We start from the raw sequence: 22,165 nt of genomic DNA, 5'->3' as shown, positions 1-22,165 counted from the left end.
GAGCACCTGGGAGACATGGGAAATGGGTCAAAACTAGTGGCACGAGCTAGGACAGAGCTTGGGCTGTTGGCTGGCCTGCTCTCTGCATCTCTGCCTTGTCTGGATGGAGGAAAGCAGCTTGGGAACTGCTGCTCCATACGCAGAGCTCAGCTGGTCCTGGCTCTGCCCAAGATGCTGAGAGCAAAACACCCAACAGTGCTTCCCAGGAGCTCCTGGGGTCCCTGTGGGTGAGTCTACCTTCCTGAGAGAGTTGCTGAGACGTACCCAGGTGTTGGGTGCATCCAGTCTCACCACCACCTCCCTGTGCTGAGGGCTCGGTCCCTCTGCTCCCCGCTCTGGAGAGAGCAAGCCGGGTCATCCTGACGCTCTGCCCGCCCCACCACAGCATCCCGGATTAAGGGATGCGCGGATTTAGCCTCGGCTCCCGCTCCGGGGACGGGCCCTCGGAGCCTCGGGGTGTGCTCGGAGCAATCTGGGTCAGCACTCGGGGACGCGCTGGCAGCGCTGTGCTGCGACCCACTGCGTGCCTGGCTGGGGCCGCCTCTGGCCCCTCTGGCCCCGGGATGTGACTGGGGCGGCTCCCATGGAGAATTCCCCGGAGCTTCTGCTGCCTCCCGCGGTCCCTGCTCGGGCAGGGGGCTCTGCGCCCGGGCGCGGTGGCCCCCGGTGCCCCCCGTGCTCTCCCCTGGACATGAGGGCTCGGCATGAACACGGGAAGCAAATCCAGAGGCGCTCACCTGCCCAATGGGATTAATCCCAGCATGTGCATGTACCAGGTAAGTGGGACCGGGACGTGTGGGTCTCTCCTCAGGGCACCGGAGAGCATCCCATAGATCTGTCCCATCCTCTTCCTCCTTCTCTGTGAGCTCTTTTACCAAGGAGCTTCCTGCAGTGTCTCAGACCCCATTGGGAATGGGATGCAAGCTGGATTTCTGGGAGAACCCCTTCTTTGAGGGCAGGATTGGGCACCCAGGCTCATCAGTAGTGTCCCCTGGATGCAGCCAGGCTGGGGGATGCTCTGGCTGGTGAGGCTGGGATGGGTGGCAGCTGGGGATGTGGCATTCTGCACCCTCTCAGGGCGCAGTGGCAGCTGGATGCTGCTGTGTCGGCATGGGATCCAAAAGGACAGGCTGGGAATGTGCATCTGGTGCAGATCCAGGCGTGGGGCAGGCAGGGGATGTGCCTGTCCAGGACAAACCCCTTTGCAGGGATGCTCCAGGGATGCTCCTGCCTGTAGCTCCCATTCCCCCTTGCCTGTGCTGCGTGGCTGAACCATCCCCACCCCCAATCCGTGGGGGCATCCGTCAGCCCCCAAAAGGCAGAACTCCGGGCGATTACCTGGGGAGACTAAGCTGCCTTAATGCTGCTTACATGATTTATTTGTTCATGTGGGAGTGCTGAATGTGACTTAATCAGGCTGAAAGCTCCAGCTCCAGCCCCTCTGTTCTGCAGGGAATTCGTGGCCGAGGACTGAGCCCTGAGCAGGTTCTGGGTGCTCTCAGCAGTCCTCCAAGGCCCTGGCTTTGCTCCCAGCTGCCTCCTGCCCAGCCCCCCAGCTCAGTTTCTCCTGGGGGCAGGCACCACGAGGGGATGTGACACTCGGGGCTCCTGGTGCATCCAGATGTGCTCCCAGTTCAGGGTTCTGTGTGAGATGGAGCTCGTCCCTGTCCTGCCATGGCTTGGGGGTTTGGCAGGAGTCCCTGTCCCCAGCCATGTCAGGGGGAGAACGTGCTCCCGAGATTTCAGCAGGGCTGAGGGCTGTGGGCTGCCAATGGCCATGCAGACTTCCTGCAGTTCCTCCTTCCATGGAGCTCTGCTGCACCTTTGCTGCCTCTTGGGCTGCCTGGAGAGCTGAGATCTGGCCTTTTTGGGGTGACCAGACCCCCTAAGACTGCCCAAAGTCCCTGGAGGTCCCTCAGGAGCTGGGGCAGCTGACATCAAACAATCACATATAACTTCAAAGTATATCTTGAGTTAACTTGCAAAGACCAGCAGGTAAATGGGAATCTCAGGAGCCCCAGGTGGAGGAAAACACCCACTGGGTGAGACCCTTAAAGCATCTCCAGATTTTAGGAAGGATGGAGGGATCTGGCAGCTGTGTTGGAGCTGGTTGTGCTCCTACAAGACTAGAATGCTGAGATGTTGGATTCCTGCTTGCCTGGCTGCACAATGCTCCTCCCTGAGCAATCCCAGGTGGAAATACACATCCTGATGAAGGGAGGACACTGATTCCCCATGGATGCTCTTGCAGAGACCCAGTGTTGTATCCAGGAGGTCTGGGAGGTGCTGGTATCCAGTGCTGGGGGTGGGTGATGGTCAAAGCCCTGGGTTTAACCAGCAGGATTTAATCTGTGTAATCCCATACTGCAACTTCTGGGGTCGTGTTTATCACCTCATCTCTGATTTGGGTCTTTCTCTTCATTCTGCTCCACTCCTGGAACAGAAGAAGTGGGGTGATGGGGCTGCCACATGGGCAGAGGATGGATGGGATTCTCCCTCTCGTGCCGAGTCAGCAGCGCTGGTTTCCTGGCATGGGCATCCTTCCCACCCATCCCCTGCTGCTCCTGTCAGGAGCAATCTCTCCAATTAGGGGCTTTAAAATGCTGTTAATCCTACAGCTGGAGCTGGTTTGTCCCCAGGCTTGAGTGCCTTGGAGCAGCAGCCGTGCTCCTGCCACAAACAGGGAATTTTGCTGCCTGTGCTGTGGTCCCGCTGCATCCCTGTCTGTACTGCAGATGGCACTGGGAGAGACACAAGGGGGTCCTGGGCTCAGGACTTTGGCATTTCAGCTTTTCCATGCTACAGGCCTTGGAGCCTTCTTCCCCTGAGCTTCCTAAACCTCTCTGTGCTTTTCCAGCCATCTCCATGCTGCTGGTTCCTGGCCCCCTTCTAGCTCTTCCCTGTGCCTTCCCCCCTGAGGCAGCCAAGGAGGAAAACCCCAAACCCCCAGCATGCCTGGTGCTGACTAAAGATCTGAGTCCCAGTCCACAGCATGACACTTCAGCACCTTGTGTGGTGCTCCAGGTTTCCCTCCCTGCTCTGAAAACAGCATCTCTACATCCTGCTCCATCCTGCTCCATCCTGCTCCTTCTCACCCCAGGACTTGGGGCCAAGCCCAGTCAGTCACTTGGTGGTTTGGTTTTAATCCAAACTGGCCCCTTCCTGAACTGTTGGGCTTGCAGGGCTCCCGGGGACCCCCAGGCTATGCTTCTCCACCCTTGAACTGGAGATCAGGCACCTCTCCTTCACTTTCTAATCTGTTTATAAGTGTCCCTGCTTAGTCCCAGAGCTTATCAGAGCTGGGCAAGTGCCTCTTCCTTGCCTGGAAGTCTCCTGGCCATGGCCAGGGCAGAGGAAAAATCATCTGGATCCTCTTTATCTCCACTTTGCTAGGATAGAGGGTCATGGCACACCCGTGGATGGGGGTGTAGGCTGCACTCCACAGTGCAACACTGCAACCATGAGCTGGGACAGCTTGTCATGGTCCCCAACTTGCCTGGTGCCCACCAGTGACCCAGAGCAAGGTGGCAACATTGGCATCTGGCACAGCTGGGGCTGAGGGAGGTGGCTGCAAGCGAGAGCTGGAGTGATTTATTCCTATTTTTTATTCCCAAGGCATCATGCTCAGGCCCTGTGTACTCGGCTGACCCTGCTGGCCTGGCTCGCCGCAGGGCTGTTGCTATTTTTGATGTAAATGTTCATTTTTGCAGCCTTCCCTGAGGGGGGACAGGACCGAGGGCTCTTTGATTTGCCATGGGGTGCTGCAGGCCTGGCACAGGATGTGGGACACAGGGCACAGGACGCAGCCAGCATTCCTGTCGGGATGAAGGGCTTGGAGAGGAGCAGCCCTAGGGAAGGGCTGGCAGGAGCTCTGTGCTGTGCTGTGCCCAGCCCTGGCGCTGGCTGCATGTGCACCGGGCTGGCTGCAGCAGGGGCTGCCTCTCTCTCCAGAGGATTTGCTCCCTTTTAATCCCCTCTTTCAGGGATGAAGTCCTGATTGCAGGAGCATCTGTACAGCCTGGCCACCACAGTGAGGGAGTGCAGTGAGAGGAGGCTGGGTGCTGGTGATCTCTGTCCCCAGCACCGGCCATCCCTGTCCTCTTGCTGCCTCCAATGCCTTGTCCCACCCATCTCGTGCTGCCCTGCCCTGTTCATTCCCGTGGGAAGAGCATCCATGTCCACAGCGGGTGTCCCCTTCCAGCCACAGGGCAGAAGAGAGGCTTTGGGTCCGCAGGATCCTGCCCTGGTGCTGGAAAAGCACAGAGCTGATGCGTCCCCCGCATTTACAGCTCGGGCTGCTGGAAGCCATTCCCGGGGCCATCCCGGCTGCCAGCGTGCTTTTCCCAAGCTCCTGGAGCCCTGCCGCCTGTCTCTTGGCGTGTTGAGGGACTGGGGGAATGACAGATCCCTGAATCTGTGGCGATGCACAGGCGCCTCTCTGGCACATCTCCCTGCTGCTTTCTGCTCGCCGGCATTCCCAGCCCGGCTCTAATCCGCAGGGATGCTCGGGAGCTGCTGGCAGCGCTTGCATAACGCACGGAACGCGCACGTGTGCCTGCGGCCGGGCCTGAGCCCGTCGGGATCGGGATCGGGATCGCCCCGGGATCCCAGCGCCAGCAGGGCACGGCTCCGGGAAGGGCTGGGCCGGCACGGCGGGATCCCGCTGGAGCTGGGTCTGCCCAGGGTTCCCTGTGCTCTGGGGGATGGTCCCAGAGCAAATATGGGATGGGGCATGGCAGAGGTTAGTGAAGAGGTTTGGGGTGTTGAGACAGATCTCGGGGAGGACTGGTGGAGAGAAGGGTGATCCCCCCAGGGCTGGAGGGATCCCTGGGGAAGGGATGGGGCCAGGGGTGATCCCACATTGGAGTGGTCCCTAAGAAGGGATGGGAAGAGGGAAAACTGCAGGGCTGGAGTGATCCCTGGGGAATGGATGGGGCAAGAAGGGGTGTGGGTCTGGGAAGGAACTGGGGACCTCAGGCCCCCCCTCATCGCCCCATTGCTCTGGGGCAATGCCAGAGCAGGGATGTGGAGCAGGGGTGTGGGGTGGCAGCTGCCTGAGGCAGGTGACAGGCAGGAAAGCAGCTGTTTTTGGGGACAGTGATTCTTTCCCTTTCCTCTCACTGCAACCTGCTCAGGTCCTGCCCCACTGTGGGGGTCTCAACTGCACCAGTGGCACGACCATCCCCACCAATCCCAGGCTGCAAACCTCACCAGTGGGACAGGTTTGGGGAGGGGAGGGAGAGGGAAAACCTGGCTGGGACAAACAGATGTAAAAGCTCTGGGTTTCTCAGAGCTTCAGCTGTCACAGGAGGTTTCACTTGGAGCTGAGCAGAGCATTTGGTTCAGCCTAAGCCTCAATGCTTTGCTTCGGTTTGAAGGGGTTTTATTGGGTAAACCTGAAAATTAAAGTGAAAAAGAATTTCATGCTGTAAAGCAGCTCTCAGCCCCCTCTTGAAATTTGGTTTGTTAATGCTCCATCAAATCCTTCTTGGGTTCTTCTGAAATCCTTTGCCTTTTAAAATTCTTTCCAACAACACTGAACATGGTGTGAATTCATGGCGCGTTCCTGCATTTGCATTTCTCACCCTAAGAAATCCCAGCTGCAAAACCTCACTTAGGCCTGGCACCACTGAAGAGGCACTGGGAGCAATGAGAGGTGCTCCTGGGCTCACCCAGGTGCCTGGGTTTCATTTCTTATGGGAAAGGGAACCCTCCTGCATCCAAGGGACTTCAAAGTGAGTTTCCCTTCCCTTCTGACACACCCACAAGTGTGATTGTGGCTTTCATCCTGTCTTGAGGGATGTGCTGGGTATGTAGTAGTCCTTTGACATTGCTCTGGGCATGGCTCTTCCTTGCTGGCTGCCACATCCCTGGAGGAAGTGCTGGCAGCAGCAAGAGCTGGTGGCACCTGGCTATCTCCTGCTGTGCCCCATCCCTCTCAGCTGGGACTCGGGACCTGGGGTGCCCCATATGCAGCTCGCTGGGGCTCCACCTGCTAGACTGAGGCAGCAACCTCTTTCTTTTGCGAGGAAGTTTTGGAAGATTCCAGGTCCTGAGGCCATGGCAGAGGCTGGCTGAGGGCCAGGGGACTCATCCTGACCGGCTGTGGCTTCGTGGTGAGTTTTAGCCTGATGGGATGCTCCAAGGTGGGAGCTGCATCCAGGGGACAGTGGGAATGGGAACGTGCTGGTGCTTTTGACTGGAATGCTTGAAATGCCATCGTCCACCTCTGCAGCTATAGAACAGTTTCTTGTGTCACTGTATATCAAACCAAGTGGGACAAATCTTGTGCTGTATTCTCCTGGTCCAGAGCATGAGGGAAGCCCAGAATAAATCCCCTCCTGGCCTGGCTGTGCCTTCCCACTGGTTTCAACCCTGGTTGGGTTTGGATAGGAAATGCTGTGCTGGAGGTCCAGCAGTGGGGCTGGAATGCTGACTCCACCCCATCCTCCGTTCCTGCTCTCCCCAGGAGTTTGCGACGCTGACGCGGGAGCTCAGTGCCTGCCGGGAGCAGCTCCTGGAGAGGGAGGAGGAGATCTCAGAGCTGAAAGCTGAGCGCAACAACACCCGGGTAAGCCTGGAGACCCTGCTGGCAGGCCCTCAGTCCTGGGACTGTGGGAGCCCAGGGGCTGCTGGGCCCATCCTGGCACTGACAGCCCCTCTGTCGTCCCCCTGTAGCTCCTGCTGGAGCACCTGGAGTGCCTGGTGTCACGGCATGAGCGCTCCCTCAGGATGACCGTGGTCAAACGGCAGGCCCAGTCACCATCTGGGGTGTCCAGTGAGGTCGAGGTGCTCAAGGCACTCAAGTCACTCTTTGAGCATCACAAGGCGCTGGATGAAAAGGTGGGAAAGCTGCTGGGACCTCTCCTGCTCAGAGTTCCTTCTCCCAACCCTCCACTCCCTCCCCGCTACTTTGTGTTGTTAAGGTGACGTGGGGGCCCTCAGAAGGAAAGTCTTGGATATCTCAAAGCTGCATTGAGGAGCTGCTAGGGCTCCCCAGTGTATCCTCTGGGTTTGATGCTGTTGGGGACAGGGAACACACTCTCAGGGTGGTGGCATTTGACACTCTGGGTCAGTCTTCATTGTTCTTCCTCATTCATTCACCTCAAGCATCTCTTTCCTCTGCCAGGAGACCTCTCCAGGCTATTCTGGCCATAGATCTCCAAGAATTGGCCCAGCCTGTTTTCTCCAACACAGTTTAACCCCCTGTGATGGGCTGGATGATCCTGAACCTGTGAATCCACCTGAGCCTGGCTGTCAGCCCAACAAACCGGCCTGGGAGTGTGCCTAAATACTGGACACCCTCATCCTGGATAAATAACAGCCTTTTCCATTGTTTCACTCACCTGCAGGTGAGGGAACGCCTGCGAGCAGCCTTGGAACGAGTGGCCACCTTGGAGGAGCAGCTCGTGGACGCCCATCGGCAGGTAAGAGGTACCTGGGCACCTGCTGGGCTGGGAATACTCCCCGTTACCTTTGGGAGTTCATGCGGTATTTGCATTTGGTCAGGTTTGATGTAAGGCTTTTGTTCTAAAATTGCTGTTTACTTGAAGGTTTGTCTGCATTTAAGGAAACCTTGTAAAGATTCTGAAAAGCGTTTGTCTCACAGGTGACATTTCCCGGTTGTTTGCTGTTTGGAATTCATGTCACTGACAAAAACAGTCTGAATCGCAATCATTCCAGGGGGCTGAGGGTGACGTGGGATTTGCCCTGATTTGGCAGAGACCCAAACCACACTGCTTCAAGCACCTCATCTCGCATCCCCCATCTTCTTCCCTGCTGGAGTCCTGGGGTTGGGACTTTGCTGTCCCCAGCCTCCAGCCATGGTCATCTCAGAATCCCAGACTAATTTGGGTGGGAAGGAACCTTAAAGCTCATCTTATTCCACCCCCTGCCATAGGCAGGTATGCATTCCACTATCCCAGGTTACCCCAAGCTCTGACCAACCTGGCCTTGGACACTTCCAGGGATGAAGTGTTCTTGAAGAGACATGAACTCCGTTTTCCTTCCTGGAGTTTGTGCCCAGCCACTAGTCCCAAAAGGAAGGAGCCATTCTACAGCCTCTGCTGGCCAAATTTTGCTCCTCTTTCCAGTTCCCAGTTCAAGTCTCATGGTATTTCCCAGACTCCTTTCAGGGACCGTTCCCCACCTTCCCCTATCAAGCAGGACACAGTGCCAGTGTTTATCCCCTCCTCCTGCTGCACTGGGTTCAGAGTCTGTCTGGCTAGTGAAATGAGCTGGGAGGGAGCCCTGGGATCTGAGGCTCACCAGGAAAATCTCTCTCAGTGCTGAGCCTTCCCAGCACCTCTGACTTCCTCTGTCTTAGAATCATGGAATCATTAAAGCTGGAAAAGCCTCCAACTTTTGACCAAACACCCCCATGCCCACTGAACAATATTATGAAGTTTCATGTCCACTTGTTTTTTGAACGCTTCCAGTGATGGTGACTCCATCACTGCCCTGGGTAGTTGTGCCAGGGCCTGACCACCCTTTCAGGGAGAATTTTTTTGCTGATGTCCATCCTGAACCTCCCCTGGCATAGCTTGAGGCCATTTCTTCTTGTCCTGTCCCTTTGTTCCCTGGGAGCAGAGCCTGACTGCCCCCCATCCCAGCTGTCCCCTCCTGTCAGGGAGTTGTGCAGAGCCACAAGGACCCCCCTGAGCCTCCTTTTCTCCAAGCTGAGCTCCCCCCAGCTCCCTCAGCCACTCCTGGTGCTCCAGCCCCTTCCCCAGCTCTGTTCCCTTCCCTAAACATGCTCCAGCCCCTCAATGTCCTCCCTTTACTGAGAGGCCCAGAGCTGCCCCCAGGATTCCAGGTGTGACCCCAGCAGTGCCAGCTCAGGGCTGTTCCTCACCTGCTCCCTCCGGTCCCCTCCAGTCACAAGCAGGACTCTGGCAGGAAGCTGGTGCAGCCCTGGGTGCAGCAGGAGTGGCCTCAGCTCCTGCTGTCCCCCACTGCTGAGTCCCTGTTCCCATGCAGGTGGCAGCTCTGCAGCAAGGCTCTGCCCGGGAGCCTGCGGCGGGCGAGCGCGATGAGAGGGAGCCCAAGGAACCTGCACCAAAGCTTCCATGGAAGGTGAGAGCCCTGCTCTGACCACGCTCAGTGAGGCTGTCATTTCTCCCACCTCCCTGGTGCTGGCTCCAGGGTGCTGAAAACCGTTTTCCCCCTCCTCTGGGTCCAGCCCTGTGGGAAATGTCCTTCCTGGTGGCTGCAGGCCATTTCTGAGCAGGGTGCGCTGAATTTGTGCTTGGGTGCTCCAAGGGGTTCTAATTCCCAGAGATCACAGAATGGTTTGTATGGGAAGAGATCTTAAAGGCCATCTTGTTGCAACCCCCACCATGAGCAGGGACATCTTCCACCTGGTAAGCCCTCGGCCGTCCCTATTCCATCATTCCTGTAAGAAGCCCCATCCCTGGCTTGTGGAGGCTGTTGATGGAGGTCCCAGAGGCCCCTGTCTCCACTTCCACCCCTTAACTGAGTCCCTGCAGGGCCACATTCCCACTTTGAGTAGCTGCAGGCAATGCCACAGCCTGGGAGCTTTGGAGCATCCCAATGTCCACCTCCCTCTCTGGTGCCTTGCAGCGTCTCTCCAATGGCTCCGTCCACCCGGATGATGAGGCTGGGCGGGTGGTGGAGCTGCAGGAGCTCCTGGAGAAGCAGAATTTTGAAGTGGTCCAGGCCAAGGAGCGAATCTCTGCCTTGGCTGCCAGCGTGGCCGAGCTGGAGGAGGATCTGGGCACTGCCAGGAAGGATCTGATCAAATCTGAGGAAATGAGCAGCAAGTACCAGAGAGACCTCCGAGAGGTGAGTCCCTGTCCCCCTGCACTGCCCAGCCTAGGGCAGAGACCTCACAGCTGCTTCTACTTGTCTGGGAGAGGATTGGAACTCCTGTTGTGCGCAGTATGTTCTCCAAAAGAGGCCACTGCCTTTGGGAAGTTGTTCCCAAATCCATCAGCAGGACTTCCGTGAGGTCACTGACAGACCCTCAGTTGTGCTGCACACCTGGGGCAGTGACCTGTGTCTTCTCTAGAAGGTTATCCTGTGATTGACTCTCCCTTATCCACTGTCCCATTCTGCTGTCCCCCATCCCCATGTCAAGGGGGGTTTTCACACCCCTTAGACTCAGGGTGTCCCAGGCTTGAAGGAGCTGGATGGCCCTGCTATTCCCAAAATGCTGTCACAGAGCAGGATGTGACAGCCCCATCACTTCCCCAGGCCCTGGCACAGAAGGAGGACATGGAGGAGAGGATCACCACACTGGAGAAACGGTACCTGGCAGCCCAACGAGAGGCCACCTCCATCCATGACCTCAATGACAAACTGGAGAATGAGTTGGCCAACAAGGAGTCCCTGCACCGCCAGGTACTGAACCTGAGTTCTGAGTGTCCCCTTGCCCCGGGGGCTGGGGGCAGGAGGGGGTGCTGGGGGTGGGACATGCCGGGCAGTCATCCCGCTGTCCTGCAGTGCGAGGAGAAGGCGCGGCACCTGCAGGAGTTGCTGGAGCTGGCGGAGCAGAAGCTGCAGCAGACAATGAGGAAGGCAGAGACGCTGCCCGAGGTGGAAGCGGAGCTGGCCCAGCGCATTGCTGCGCTCACCAAGGCAAGTGGCAGGGCTGGGGCCGGGGCTGGAGGGGCCGGACTGGAGCTGCAGGGGACGTCAGAGACCTGAGGGAACAATGGGAGGGAAGGGATTGGAGAGGGAGGGCAGTGCTGGGACCAGGGGAGGAGCTGGGTCTGGCCACCCCCTGCAGCAATGGAGCCCCTGGCAGCCCAAGGCATCCCACTCTCCTTCCCAGCTGTGGCCTCTCTGTCCCCTGCCATCCCCACTGCTGCAGGGACGAGGCATTGCCTTTAAAGGACACCTCAATGTGTCCTGCACATGAGGGGTTTGCTCCCTTCCCTCGGCCCCATTCTCCAAGGCAAGCCCTGTTGGTGTGGATGCGCTTTGGCTTGGGCGAGACCACTCTATGATGAGAAAGAGGAAGCACCAGGCTGGATTTTGGAGGGTGCAGCCTGGAGGGAAGAATGGATGTGGCCATCCCTGCCCTTCCTGGGTTCTGGAATGGTGTTTAGGCCCTCACAGAGCACCTCCAGTTCCTGTCACCATGCCAGCAGGGCTGGTTTGGGCTCACAGGGAGACCTGGCAGGGATGCAGGCAGTGGGAGAGAGCCCTGCATCCCAGGAAGGACTCAGATGCAGAGATGAACACCAGGATGCAGCAGGGCCCTCATGGCTTTGGGGAGCATCATCCGAGAAAGCTGCTCTGCTTTTCCCAGGCAGAAGAGAGGCACGGGAGCATCGAGGAGCACCTCCGGCAGCTGGAGAGTCAGCTGGAGGAGAAGAACCAGGAGCTGGCCAGGGTAAGTCCTGATCCTTGCCTTGGTGCCTGGATACCTGGGCACACCTGGATGGCAGTTCGAGAGCAGGTTGGGCGAACAGCCTGGTTAATTCTGTCCCATCTGGGATCACTTAAACTTGAGCCACACAGGAGCTCATGGCACTCTCTGCTGTGATTTCTCCTCTCCCAGGCATCCAAGACTTGCTGTTAATATTCCACACCCACTCCTCTCTCAGCATCACTCCCTGGGGCAAGCTGGAACCCCAGAGGGTGGAAAGGGAGGCTTCAGTGGCTCTTCCCCTGAGCCTGGATCAGCAGAATGAAAAGGGCAGGGAAGCTGAGCTGCTGTGCCCTGGGCTGCACAGTCCATTCTTCAGTTTCTGTGCTTCTCAGCTGGGGCTGGGCTGTCCATGCAGGAGGCTGTGGTGATGCCCATTTCTCGAGTCACCCAGGTGACATTACAGATGTGGCCCTGGGGAAGCCCCCAGATGTTTTGCATTAGGACAGATATTTGAGAATCCAAAGTTTCCATATCCAGTGGGGTCTGGAAGGTGCCCCCAGCGTGGGTATTCCTGGCAGACACACAGGAGAAGCTTTCTCGAGGGGCAGGCAGGCATGGTCTCCTGAAATCCTTTTCTCTCCTGTTCATCCCTGGCTGGAGGGGGCAGAGAGCAGCACAGTGTCCAACCAGTGCTGTTAAGAGGTGGATTTGTCCCCAAACCCTGGGCCTGGTGGGCTAGCTCTTACACTGCAGCAGGCACAGGAAGGCAGGAGGGCACTGAGCCCCTCTGGATGTGACGCGGGTGTCACTGTGTCTGTCCCAGGCGCGGCAGAGGGAGAAGATGAACGAGGAGCACAACAAGCGGCTCTCAGACACCGTGGATCGGCTGCTGAGCGAGTCCAACGAGCGGCTGCAGCTGCACCTCAAGGAGAGGATGGCAGCCTTGGAGGAGAAGGTACTGCCTGGGGCAGGGGTCCTCTGAAGGTTGAGGGGTCTGCAGCCCCTTTGTGCCTCATCCAGCCATGGCCCAGGGCTGGAAGTGCCTGTGCAGGGCTGGAGAAATGGTAACATGCAAGACATGGCTGTTCTGGGGCCGATGGAGCACAGGGAACTGCTCTGCTCACCTCACCAAGGGAGACGCCCTCCCCACCACCTCCCACCTCCCACAGCAGCAGGATTTGTTCTGCTCCTTTCCTCCACCTCCCCGTGTCTCTGCCCGTGCAGCCCTGATGCCACCTGTGCCCAGCTGTCAGAGCAAATCCCAACTGCATTTTGCAGCAAAAATTGCAGTGTTCATCCTGTCCCAGTGCCCATCCCTCCACGTGCTGCCTTAAAACTTTCTGCCCCCAGGTGCAGACTGATTTCCCTTCTCCAAGCCAGGGCAGTGTCTATGAGCATCTCCCACCTGACTCCCAGGGAACTGGGTTTCCTTGGAGGAGCCGGCTGGAGCTGTGGCTGCCTCAGTGTGAATGGAATTAACTGGGAGCAGCTGGCTCCAAGCAAGGATCCACCCAGAGTGCCAGTGGGAGGTCAGGCCTTGGTGATTCAGCTCTCTCAGGGTTCCTGCCCTCAGCAAGTTGGAGCACACAGATGCATCCCCCAGCTGATGCCCCCAGGGCTGGCTCTGTACTCCCACCCCATTGCTCTGCTCCTCCTGTCCTCAACCAAATGTGGCTATGCCTGCACGTCCAGTTATTCAGCAGATTTGTCTGCATAAAGAGCAGGACCCAACCTGCAGGGATGAGTCCAAATCCTACCCCAGCAAGCAACAGGGACCAGAGTGGTGACACATTTTGAAGGGCATTGCCTCCTCCGCAGTCTGGTGCCAGCACTTGCCCACTCTGAGAGTTCATCCAGGTCTTTCATGCCCAAAAATGATCCTGTTTGGCTGCCAGCACTTAGCAAAAATGAGCACTGGTTCAGGCAGTTACAAACTCTCCAGGGGAGGTTTAGACAGATATTAGGAAAAAAAAAAATCAAGGAAATAATTATAGCATTGGAATAGACTGCCCAGGACAGTGGAGGAGTCACCATCCCTGGAAGTGTTCCAAAAACATGGATGTGACACTTGAGGTCATGGTTTAGCTATGAACACAGCAGTGCTGGGGGGAATGGTTGGGCTCAGTCTTAGAGGGCTTTTCCAATCTTAACAATCCCATGATTCTGTGATTCTATAAGCACATCTCCTTTCCCCCCTGCCTACTCCCTAGCTTAGATGTAAGGGACATTTTCCCCTTTGATCTAGCTGCTCAAGGAGTTGTTCTTCTCTCAGACATATTTCCTAATCTTCAAGCCCTGTCCACCAAATCCCTCATTGCCCTCCATGACCATGCTCAGCCCTAGAGCAGGGCAGGAGTTGAGTTGTGGCACCCTGCTTGAGAGGCAGGAGCTTTGCAGAGGAGACCTGTGCACGGGCAGGTGAGGAATAGCCCAAGGAGCCTTTTCCAGGTGTTCACTACACAGGAATTCCACACTGGCCATTCCTGGGAGGCCACGCAGCCGTTTCCTAAATGGTCTCTCTTTTTCTTTCCTATTTTTGTTCCCTTTTATTTTATTTTTGGTTTTTCTTAAAGAATACATTGTTGCAAGAGCTGGAAAATACCCAAAAGCAGATAGAGGAACACCAGCATGACAAGGTAAATGCGGCTGCAGGGACCTGACCCAGTGATGGCATTGCCTTGCCCCCCACCCCCGGCTAGGGGCACTTGCTTCTCCTAAAATGCCCCTGTGTGGGGGGAGCAGAGCACCCAGCAGCAGGAGGCCGCACACTCACCCACGCAGTAGCTGGATGGAAGCTGCCACTTCCCTCCCCAGAGAGCCCCGGGTCAGTTCCCTACCATCCGTGTTCCCGTCACACTCATCCATCCCTGAGCCCGCTGGGTGCAGTGTGACACCAGGCTGGCTTCACCCATGCCTGGAGGGGGGCTCAGGCAGCCACATGCCCTTGGCCCCTGAGGCTTTCTCAGACTGGGGGTGATCTGCCCCATGCCTAGCTTGCAGAGGCCCGTAGGTCTCCACACCCTGCTCTCAGATGGAGCATCTCAGTAGCATCTGCATGACCCCCCTAGTGGCCTTGCTAGAAAGCTGGAGGGACGTGGCTTTTTGGAGCAATGGGGTGATGTGCTGCATGTCTCTCGCATGGTTTGGGGGATCAAGGGGGCTGCTTTTGCCCTTGCCTGCAGGGAGCATGTGTGCTTATTCCTTGTGCTTCCCAGCCATGGCTGCTCAGGTCTGGGCAGGGCAGAGCTCGGGGACTCGCATGACATTGCTGGCACTTTGCCCACCTTGGCTCAGCCTGATCCCCAGCCTGGATCCTGCTGTGCCTGGGAGATCCCTTCTCCCCTCCCTCCCTGTCCATCTGCAGCCTCCCCCGGGCATCTCCGAGCCCTGGGTGCGGGCACAGCTTCCCCATGGGGATGGGGCTGGGAGCAGGAGGGACAGGGCCAGCAGCAAGTTTGGCCAGGGGGTCCCTCACTGCCAATCCCTTGCCAAGGGAACACACACATGCAGTCTGGAGAAGAACCAGAGCATCCAAGTGGGACCTGTGTTCCTTCATCTCCCAAAGCAGCATTCTTTGAGCATCTGTGCCTGTCTGTCCTGATCCTCCCTCCCCAGCACCTTCATGCCCTGTGCCTGCATGAGCTGTTTCTCTGCTGATATGTCCAAGATGCTTTAAACCTGGGGTAGGAGTCTGTAAAGGGAATGTAGGCATGGCAATAGCCAAGGATGTGGATTGACCCAAACCTGGCAGCTCTCCAGAGCAAACCCAAGCCCTGCCTGTCTCATCCCCCCAAACAGCGGCGTTTGTCCGATGAGATCGAAAAGCTGAGGCTGGAGGTGGATCAGCTCAAGACCAGGAGTGGGACATTTGTGGAGAGTGTGCACACCAGGTAAGTGCCAGGGCAAACCCCTGCACCCCTGGCTTTGGGGGCAGTTTGCTTTGAGGGCCCCAAAGTGCTGGCAGTGGGTGTTTCTGGCATCCCCAAGCTTCAGCACTGGGCTGCAGGGTCCTCACAGCAGGGTCAGCTCCAGCCATGCTGTCCCACCATGGATCTGTCCCGGGGTGGGATATGGACTCTTGAGAATAGCCCAGCCCAACTGAATGGCCCCAAGTTTGCTCTTGTTTTTCTGCACAAGTGGCTTAGGACTTACATTGCTCTGAAAGCTGGATATTCACCAGAGGACTTTTCCCCTGTGGAGTACAGGGGATGGGCTGGGGCAGAAGGAGGAATTGCTTTGGAGCTGTTGCAGGCTGAGGAGAATGAAGCCCCTCTTTCTCCAATGCAATGGTCCTCCCACACCCTTTCATTTAAAGTCAGCTGGGATGTGGGAACGTCCCAGCCCAGGGCACCAGGAGCAGAGGTGAGTCCATCGGGTCTCAGCCTCCAGCACTGACCAGGATACCCAGAGCTGCTCCAGGAAAATGGAGGTGGAAAAGGAGGGTGACAGCACAACAACCCCACCTGGGACACCACACCATGCCCTGAGCACTTCCAGTGTGGGTTCAAGGCAGCAAGGGGTCAGCGGGAGCAACCAGTGAAGAAAATTCCCCCCTTAGCAAGGCTTGAAAAAATGGGGAGGAGCTGGTGTAACCAGCCTTGGACTTGTCAGCAGAAAGGAGAAGAAGGCTTGGAGACCCTATGTCTGTCATGGAGAGAAGAAATGGGGAGAGTGAGGAAGAGCCTGTGAGGATGAAGGAGAGCTGAGTGCTGGAGCAGAGTCTGGAGCATGTGTGGGACCTCTTTGCATGGGTCTGTAAGAGCAGGATGGACAGTTTGGTGATGTTTTTATATTTCTCAGGTGAAAAATCAGCAGAAATCTTGAGTTGCAGAATGATCCCCCAGCTGAAATGTCAGCTTTTGTCTAAGGTGTTTTTATCTGGTTTTAGCTGGGCAGCAGCTTGTCAGCAGCTCTGAAATCGCTGGAACTTGGCTTGTGCCTTTGTCTGACACACCAGGCTGGCCCAGCCATGCTGCTCATGGTGCTGATTTTGTCGCCAGGCCTGTATCTGCCTGACCTCCAGGCCTGCAATCCAGGCCCATTATGGTGGAAAACCACGATCTTTCGGGGCTGCTGCTTTTGTCATGTTAAATTCACCTTAAATTAAACAAACCTCGAGTCTCCAGTGGCACTGTTTGTGGGGAGTAATCACCCTGTGCCCAGGAATGTGCCTTGCTCAGCTCCATGGTTGGCTTTTCAGGGCCAAGAGGAAAAACTCTTGGAGTTTTTCCAAGAGTGACATGGAGAAATGGAGAAATGAAATGAGCACCACGAGTGGCTCAAAGTGTCCTCCTGTCAAGTTGCTGCCTTGCTCTGCCAGGTATGGGACTCACCAGGGCCTGGTCCCAAGCACCAGCCCTGGCAAGGAGGAGCAGGGTGAAGAAGTCCCAGCTGGTTCCTGCTGGGAGGTCCCAACAATGCTCATGTCCTCACACCTGGAAGATGTTTCAGGTGGACTTTTATTCATTGAAATCACAGAATCATTAAGGTTGGAAGAGTCCTCCAAGGTCATCAAATCCAACCTTCACCCAAATACCAGCATTTCCACTGAATCACGTCACTAAGTGCCTCATCCACCATTTTTTGAACACTTCCAGGGGTGAGAACTCCACCACTGCCTTGGGCAGCTGTGCCGGGGCCTGACCACCCTTTCCATTAAGAAATTTTCCCGATATGCAACCTGAACCTTCCCTTGAGGCCATTTCCCCTCATCCTGACACTCACTGCCTGGGAGAAGAGACTGACCCTCATCAGGGTACTTTCTCGTGAAATTGTTGGAATAAACATAAAGACAAGAGCTCCCTGGCTGGCTCCTGCTGAGTACATGGGGATGGAGAAGACACAAGCTGTATTGGGACATTCCAGCTGCTCTGGAGAGGGAGGGGCAGGAGGGGCCTGTTCAGCCCTGGCTCCACAGCAGCCCCCCCAGTGCAGGGGCTTTTGGGCAGAACTGGCTGGATGCCCTGATGGGTGCACAGAGAAGGGGAGGGAGCAGCAGGGGAAGGTCCAGGGCTGAACTTCTGACAGCTGGGAAAGTTGGGAGTCTCCAGAGGTCAGAGGTCATCAGAAGCTGTGGATTCCTCAGAAGGGGCAGCTCCAATGTCTGATCTCTGTGAGCAGGGACTGGACCCAGGGAGCAGCTGGAGCTGTGTCAGGGGAGATACAGGCTGGAGATCAGGGAAAGGTTCTTCCCCAGAGGGTGCTGGGCACTGCCCAGGCTCCCCAGGGAATGGGCACGGCTCTGAGGCTGCCAGAGCTCCAGGGGTGTTTGGACAGCATTGCCAGGGATGCCCAGGGTGGGATTGTTGGGGTGTCTGTGCAGGGACAGGGGTTGGACTTGATTGTTGTGGGTCCCTTCCAGCTCAGGATATTCTGTGATTCAATGATTCTGTGAGAGATTCTGTGAGTGCATTTCCAGGTCCCCCGTGGGGGAATGGGCTACCTTTTTCCAGAGCCTGGTTTTGCATCCTTTCATGCCAAGCAGGCAAACATTGATGGGATGGACATCCTGCAGTGCTCTCCTCCTCCTGCTCCTCTTCCTCCTCTGTCCCAAGAAGCCTGGGCTGCAAGGGGAGCAGCCTGAGGGTGAGGGTGTCCTGCACAGAGCAATGTCCCCCGCAGGGCTCTTTCTTCCCAGGTCTCACATGGGCAGTACCACTGACCTGCGCTTCCCGCTGGGAGCTGTGGTCCACGCCCCGGCCGAGCCCTTCGGAGCAGCTCCGGGGCTGCCCCGGGCACAGAAGGGACGATTCAGTGCCCGGAGAGAGGAGCCAGCCAAGGTAAAGCCTGTGCACCCCTGTGTTAGGGTTTGCTTCTGCCCTGCATCCTGGGACTAGGGTCACATCCGGTGACCTGGGGCAGTTTCCTTCTCCTGGTGCATTGATGGGGGAACATAGGAAGGGTTTCTCATTGAGGTCACATTGAGATAGATTTCCTGCATGGAGATCACCAGTGTGGCTTTTGGAGACATGGGAATGCTGTGTAGGACTGTGGCCCTTGTTCCCCCAGGACTGGGAGCAGGCCCAGGCAGGTGGGGTCCTGGCCACGGGGCCTCACGCCTTCGACAGCGACCCCGACATCTCTGACGTGGACGAGGATGACCGTGAGACGCTGTTCAGCTCCATGGATGTGCTCTCTCCTGGTGGCCACTCAGATGCCCAGACATTGGCCATGATGCTCCAGGAGCAGCTGGATGCCATCAATGAAGAGATCAGGTATGACCATGGGCAAAACCCCCCCCCCGCCTTGTGCAGAAACGGCTCCAGGGGAACAACAAATAGCCAGGAGGCTCTGCTGGCCTAAAACTGGGGCCTTGGTGTGTCTTCAGCCAGGGAAATGGGCTCCAGGACATCCAGCCACAGGGCTTGGTCCTTTCTGCCATGTCTCCCTGTCCTCAGCTGCACCAGTGCTGGCTCAGAGGGTATTATTTCGAACAATCATATTGCATATCCTCCATGGATATTAAAAGGAATCAGGGTGTGTCTCAGCTCTGGTTTTTATGGATCCTGATGGATCTTGCTGCCATTCCTGGAGATGGGGGGTTGAGGCACGGGACCAAGGTGCATTTCCCCAGGATAGAGGTCCTGTGTCCCTGGGAAGGTGGGAAGCCAGGAGCCCTGAGCCCTGCTGCTCCCACAGGATGATCCAGGAGGAGAAGGAGTCCACGGAGCTCCGTGCAGAGGAGCTGGAGACGCGAGTCACGAGTGGCAGCATGGAGGGCCTTAACCTCACCCAACTGTGCAAGAGGGCCTCCATCCCCACGTCACTGACAGCCCTGTCCCTGGCCAGCTCGTCCCCCCCACTCAGCGGCCGCTCCACGCCCAAGCTCAGCTCCCGCAGCGCCGCGCAGGACCTGGACCGCATGGGGATCATGACGTTGGTGAGGAGCCGGGAGGGGCCGGGGCTGCCGCGGGTGCGGCTGTGAGGTGGGAGCGATGCCCTGTGTCCAGATGGGCCTGTGGGCAGTGTGGGACAACGGGGTGCCCGTGTTTGCTGTCTCCAGGCTGGCAGCCTGGCCCCGGGACTGCTCTGGGGGGGTGCTCCATTAACTGCCCCCCTTTCTGTGTCTCTCTCGCTTTCCCCCTTGCAATCAGCCCAGCGACTTGAGGAAGCACCGGAGGAAACTGCTAGTGAGTGGCTCCCATCCCGTTGGTTTTTGTCCAAGCCCTTTTTCCAGCCTGCTCCTGGCTTTGTCCACACCAGGTCAGGGTGCAGCAGGCGCGGGATGGAGCTGGGGACCCCAGGGATTCAGCAGGAGGATCATGGGGATCCCGAAAGGTGCTTGGACATGTTCCCGCCGGCAGCCTGGGGGGTCTGGCAGGACATGGGGAGGTTCAGAAAGCCACCGGGTCCTCAAACGTTGTGTCCCCTCTGGCATCAGGGTGTCCTTGGGACATTCCCATCTGCGCTCTTCAGAGCCCTCTGCTGAGGGTCAGCAGCTTCTGTCCCCACACCCTGACCTGGACCATGGGGCCGCATCCTCTCATTCCCCCATTCCCAGGATCTCAGCCATACTGCCACATCCTCCCCATCTGCTTGGGCATCTGGAACCATTGCCAGAGCTCTCATTCAGGCCATTCCTGGAGCGTGGCAAAGCCCCAGGGCTCTGGTGGCTCTTTTGGCCATGCCTCCATGGAGCAAGAGAGAGGCAGGCAGCAGGGCAAGGATGGAGCTGGGGTCTGGCCTCCCACCCTCACAGCCTCTCCGCTTGTTCAGTCACCCGCAGCTCGGGACGAGAGCCGGGAGGACAAAACCACCATCAAGTGTGAGACATCCCCACCCTCTTCACCCAGGACACTGCGGCTGGAGAAGCTGGGTCACCCTGCTCTGAGTCAAGAGGATGGCAGGAGGTATGTGGAGATCCTTGGCATCTCTGTTGGTTTGAGGATATACCTGGGGCACACGTGGGATGGGTGGGCTGGGGCTTGCCATGTGCCCTGCTCAAGAATAACCTAAAGGCTTTCCTCTTCCTCTCCCTCTTCCATCCCCAGCTCACTGGAGGACCAGGCCAGCAATCCCAGCAGCAGCCAGGACTCCTTGCACAAGGGCTCCAAGAGGAAGGGGATCAAATCCTCCATTGGGCGCCTGTTTGGGAAGAAAGAGAAGGGTCGTTTTAACCAGCTGAGCAGAGAAGGGGCCACAGGGCAGGGTCCGTGAGCAGCCCTGTCCCTGTCTGTGCCAGGCCCTCCTCACCCTCTGGCTCTGTCTGCCATTGGGGTGCTGCTGGGGTGACAGGGAGGGGCAGGGACACCGCTGCTGGTGTGGGGATGCTGGGGCCATGGCAGCTTCAAAGAAGTTGGAGCTTCTCCCCTTGGCCTTTCTGGCCTAAGCATGGTGTCACCTTAATGCTCTGTCAGAGCTGGGGTGTGGACAGTGACCTCCTGTCCCTGTATCTCATCTTTAATGTCCCCAAATCTACTTCCCTCCCCATGGATTTTGCAGAGCCCTTTGTTAGGAGCTCCTTTTCCACTCCTAAATCCTTTGCTACTTCCATGTTGAGCATTGTTGGACTCAATGATCTTTCTGGGTCCCTTCCAGAAGGGACTGTTCCGTGATTTTGGGATTCTGGGATTTGGAAATAGGAGGGATGGCAGGGGTCTGCTTGGACTTCCCAGGGATGCAGGGGGGCCATGGGGGTGGGTTGCAAAGGGACACTGTCACCTCCTGTGGTGTCACTGTATGTCCCCCTGGCATAGGGACGGTGACAATGCCCACACTGGCCCTGTGGGAGGTCACGCTGACCTGAGGGTGTCTTGCTTGCCCAACAGTGCTGCTGACTGACGTGGAGGGGGGCATCCAGGACCCCCTGGGACTGGGCAAGCTGGGGGCTCAGGCTGAGAAGGATCGGCGCCTACGGAAGAAGTGAGTGAACTTCTTTTCCTACTGAAAAAACTGATCTGCTGGGAAGCCCATGGCACAGGACTAGGAATTGCTGGGAAATCTTCTCATCTTCACCCTCCCTTGGGCTTTGTAACTTCCTTCACAGCTTTGTATCCAGCTTCTTCCTGCTGCTCGGAGTGTGTTCCCTTCAAAGAACTCTCCCTTCCACACGAGTTCCCCGTAAATCACTCTTCTGCTTCTGTTCCTGCCAGGCATGAACTTCTGGAAGAGGCTCGGAGGAAAGGATTGCCCTTTGCCCACTGGGACGGCCCCACTGTTGTGTCCTGGCTGGAGGTGCGTTCCCATGGATTGTCCCCATGCTGTCCCCACAGGTCTGTGTGTGCCACCATGTCCCACCACGCTCGATCCATGTGCATGGCTAGAGCCTGCAAATCCTGGGAGAGCAGAGGAGATCCCTGCATCCCTCACAGGGCCTGTGGAATTGTGGTTTGAGTAGAGTTTTGGGTTTGAGCATAAGTCTGATGAGGAGTGGCTGAGGGAGCAGGGGGGGCTCAGCCTGGAGAAGAGGCTCAGAGGGGACCTTGTGGCTCTGCACAACTCCCTGACAGGAGGGGACAGCCAGGGGGGATCGGGCTCTGCTCCCAGGGAACAGGGACAGGAAGGGAGGAAAGGGTCTTGGACTGTGCCGGAGCGGGGTTCAGGTTGGATTTTGGGGAAAAAAGTCTTCAGTGAAAGGATGGTCAGGCCCTGGCACAACTGCCCAGGGCAGTGGTGGGGTCACCATCCCTGGAAGTGTTTGAAAGATGTGTGGATGTGGCGCCTGGGACATGGGTAAGTGGTGAATGTAGCAGTGCTGGGGAAATGGTTGGAACTGATCTTAGAGGGCTTTTCTAACCTTAATGATTCTATGAAAAGCTCTGTGGGTGCTCCCTCCCTGTGCTGTGCCCATCAGGCACAGGGATGCTGGGCCGCCCACAGGCCACCTCT

General features: G+C 57.3%; 1 protein-coding gene across 6 annotated transcripts in view; it reads left to right on the top strand.

Moving 5' to 3' along the window:
• PPFIA4 (PTPRF interacting protein alpha 4) overlaps positions 1-22,165 on the top strand; it is a 59,725-nt gene that overhangs the window by 27,785 nt on the left and 9,775 nt on the right. For 2 of the 6 annotated variants that reach the window (XM_038162476.1, XM_038162475.1), the window contains exons 3-21: positions 6,470-6,571; positions 6,679-6,843; positions 7,353-7,427; positions 8,980-9,075; positions 9,583-9,804; positions 10,216-10,362; positions 10,465-10,599; positions 11,276-11,359; positions 12,162-12,293; positions 13,912-13,974; positions 15,137-15,228; positions 17,976-18,117; positions 18,347-18,552; positions 18,977-19,217; positions 19,432-19,467; positions 20,054-20,187; positions 20,329-20,486; positions 21,106-21,199; positions 21,430-21,511. In XM_038162476.1, the coding sequence (XP_038018404.1) occupies positions 6,470-6,571; positions 6,679-6,843; positions 7,353-7,427; positions 8,980-9,075; positions 9,583-9,804; positions 10,216-10,362; positions 10,465-10,599; positions 11,276-11,359; positions 12,162-12,293; positions 13,912-13,974; positions 15,137-15,228; positions 17,976-18,117; positions 18,347-18,552; positions 18,977-19,217; positions 19,432-19,467; positions 20,054-20,187; positions 20,329-20,486; positions 21,106-21,199; positions 21,430-21,511 (2,406 nt within the window). Of the gene's footprint in view, positions 1-432; positions 777-6,469; positions 6,572-6,678; positions 6,844-7,352; positions 7,428-8,979; positions 9,076-9,582; positions 9,805-10,215; positions 10,363-10,464; positions 10,600-11,275; positions 11,360-12,161; positions 12,294-13,911; positions 13,975-15,136; positions 15,229-17,975; positions 18,118-18,346; positions 18,553-18,976; positions 19,218-19,431; positions 19,468-20,053; positions 20,188-20,328; positions 20,487-21,105; positions 21,200-21,429; positions 21,512-22,165 lie in introns of those variants that run through there. The other 4 variants (XM_038162480.1, XM_038162477.1, XM_038162479.1 and 1 more) reach the window with 3 other exon arrangements.

Source organism: Motacilla alba, chromosome 26, assembly GCF_015832195.1.
Source record: "Motacilla alba alba isolate MOTALB_02 chromosome 26, Motacilla_alba_V1.0_pri, whole genome shotgun sequence".
In the NCBI taxonomy this organism is placed as follows: Eukaryota; Metazoa; Chordata; class Aves; order Passeriformes; family Motacillidae; genus Motacilla; species Motacilla alba.
This window is presented reverse-complemented; position numbering and strand designations above follow the sequence as displayed.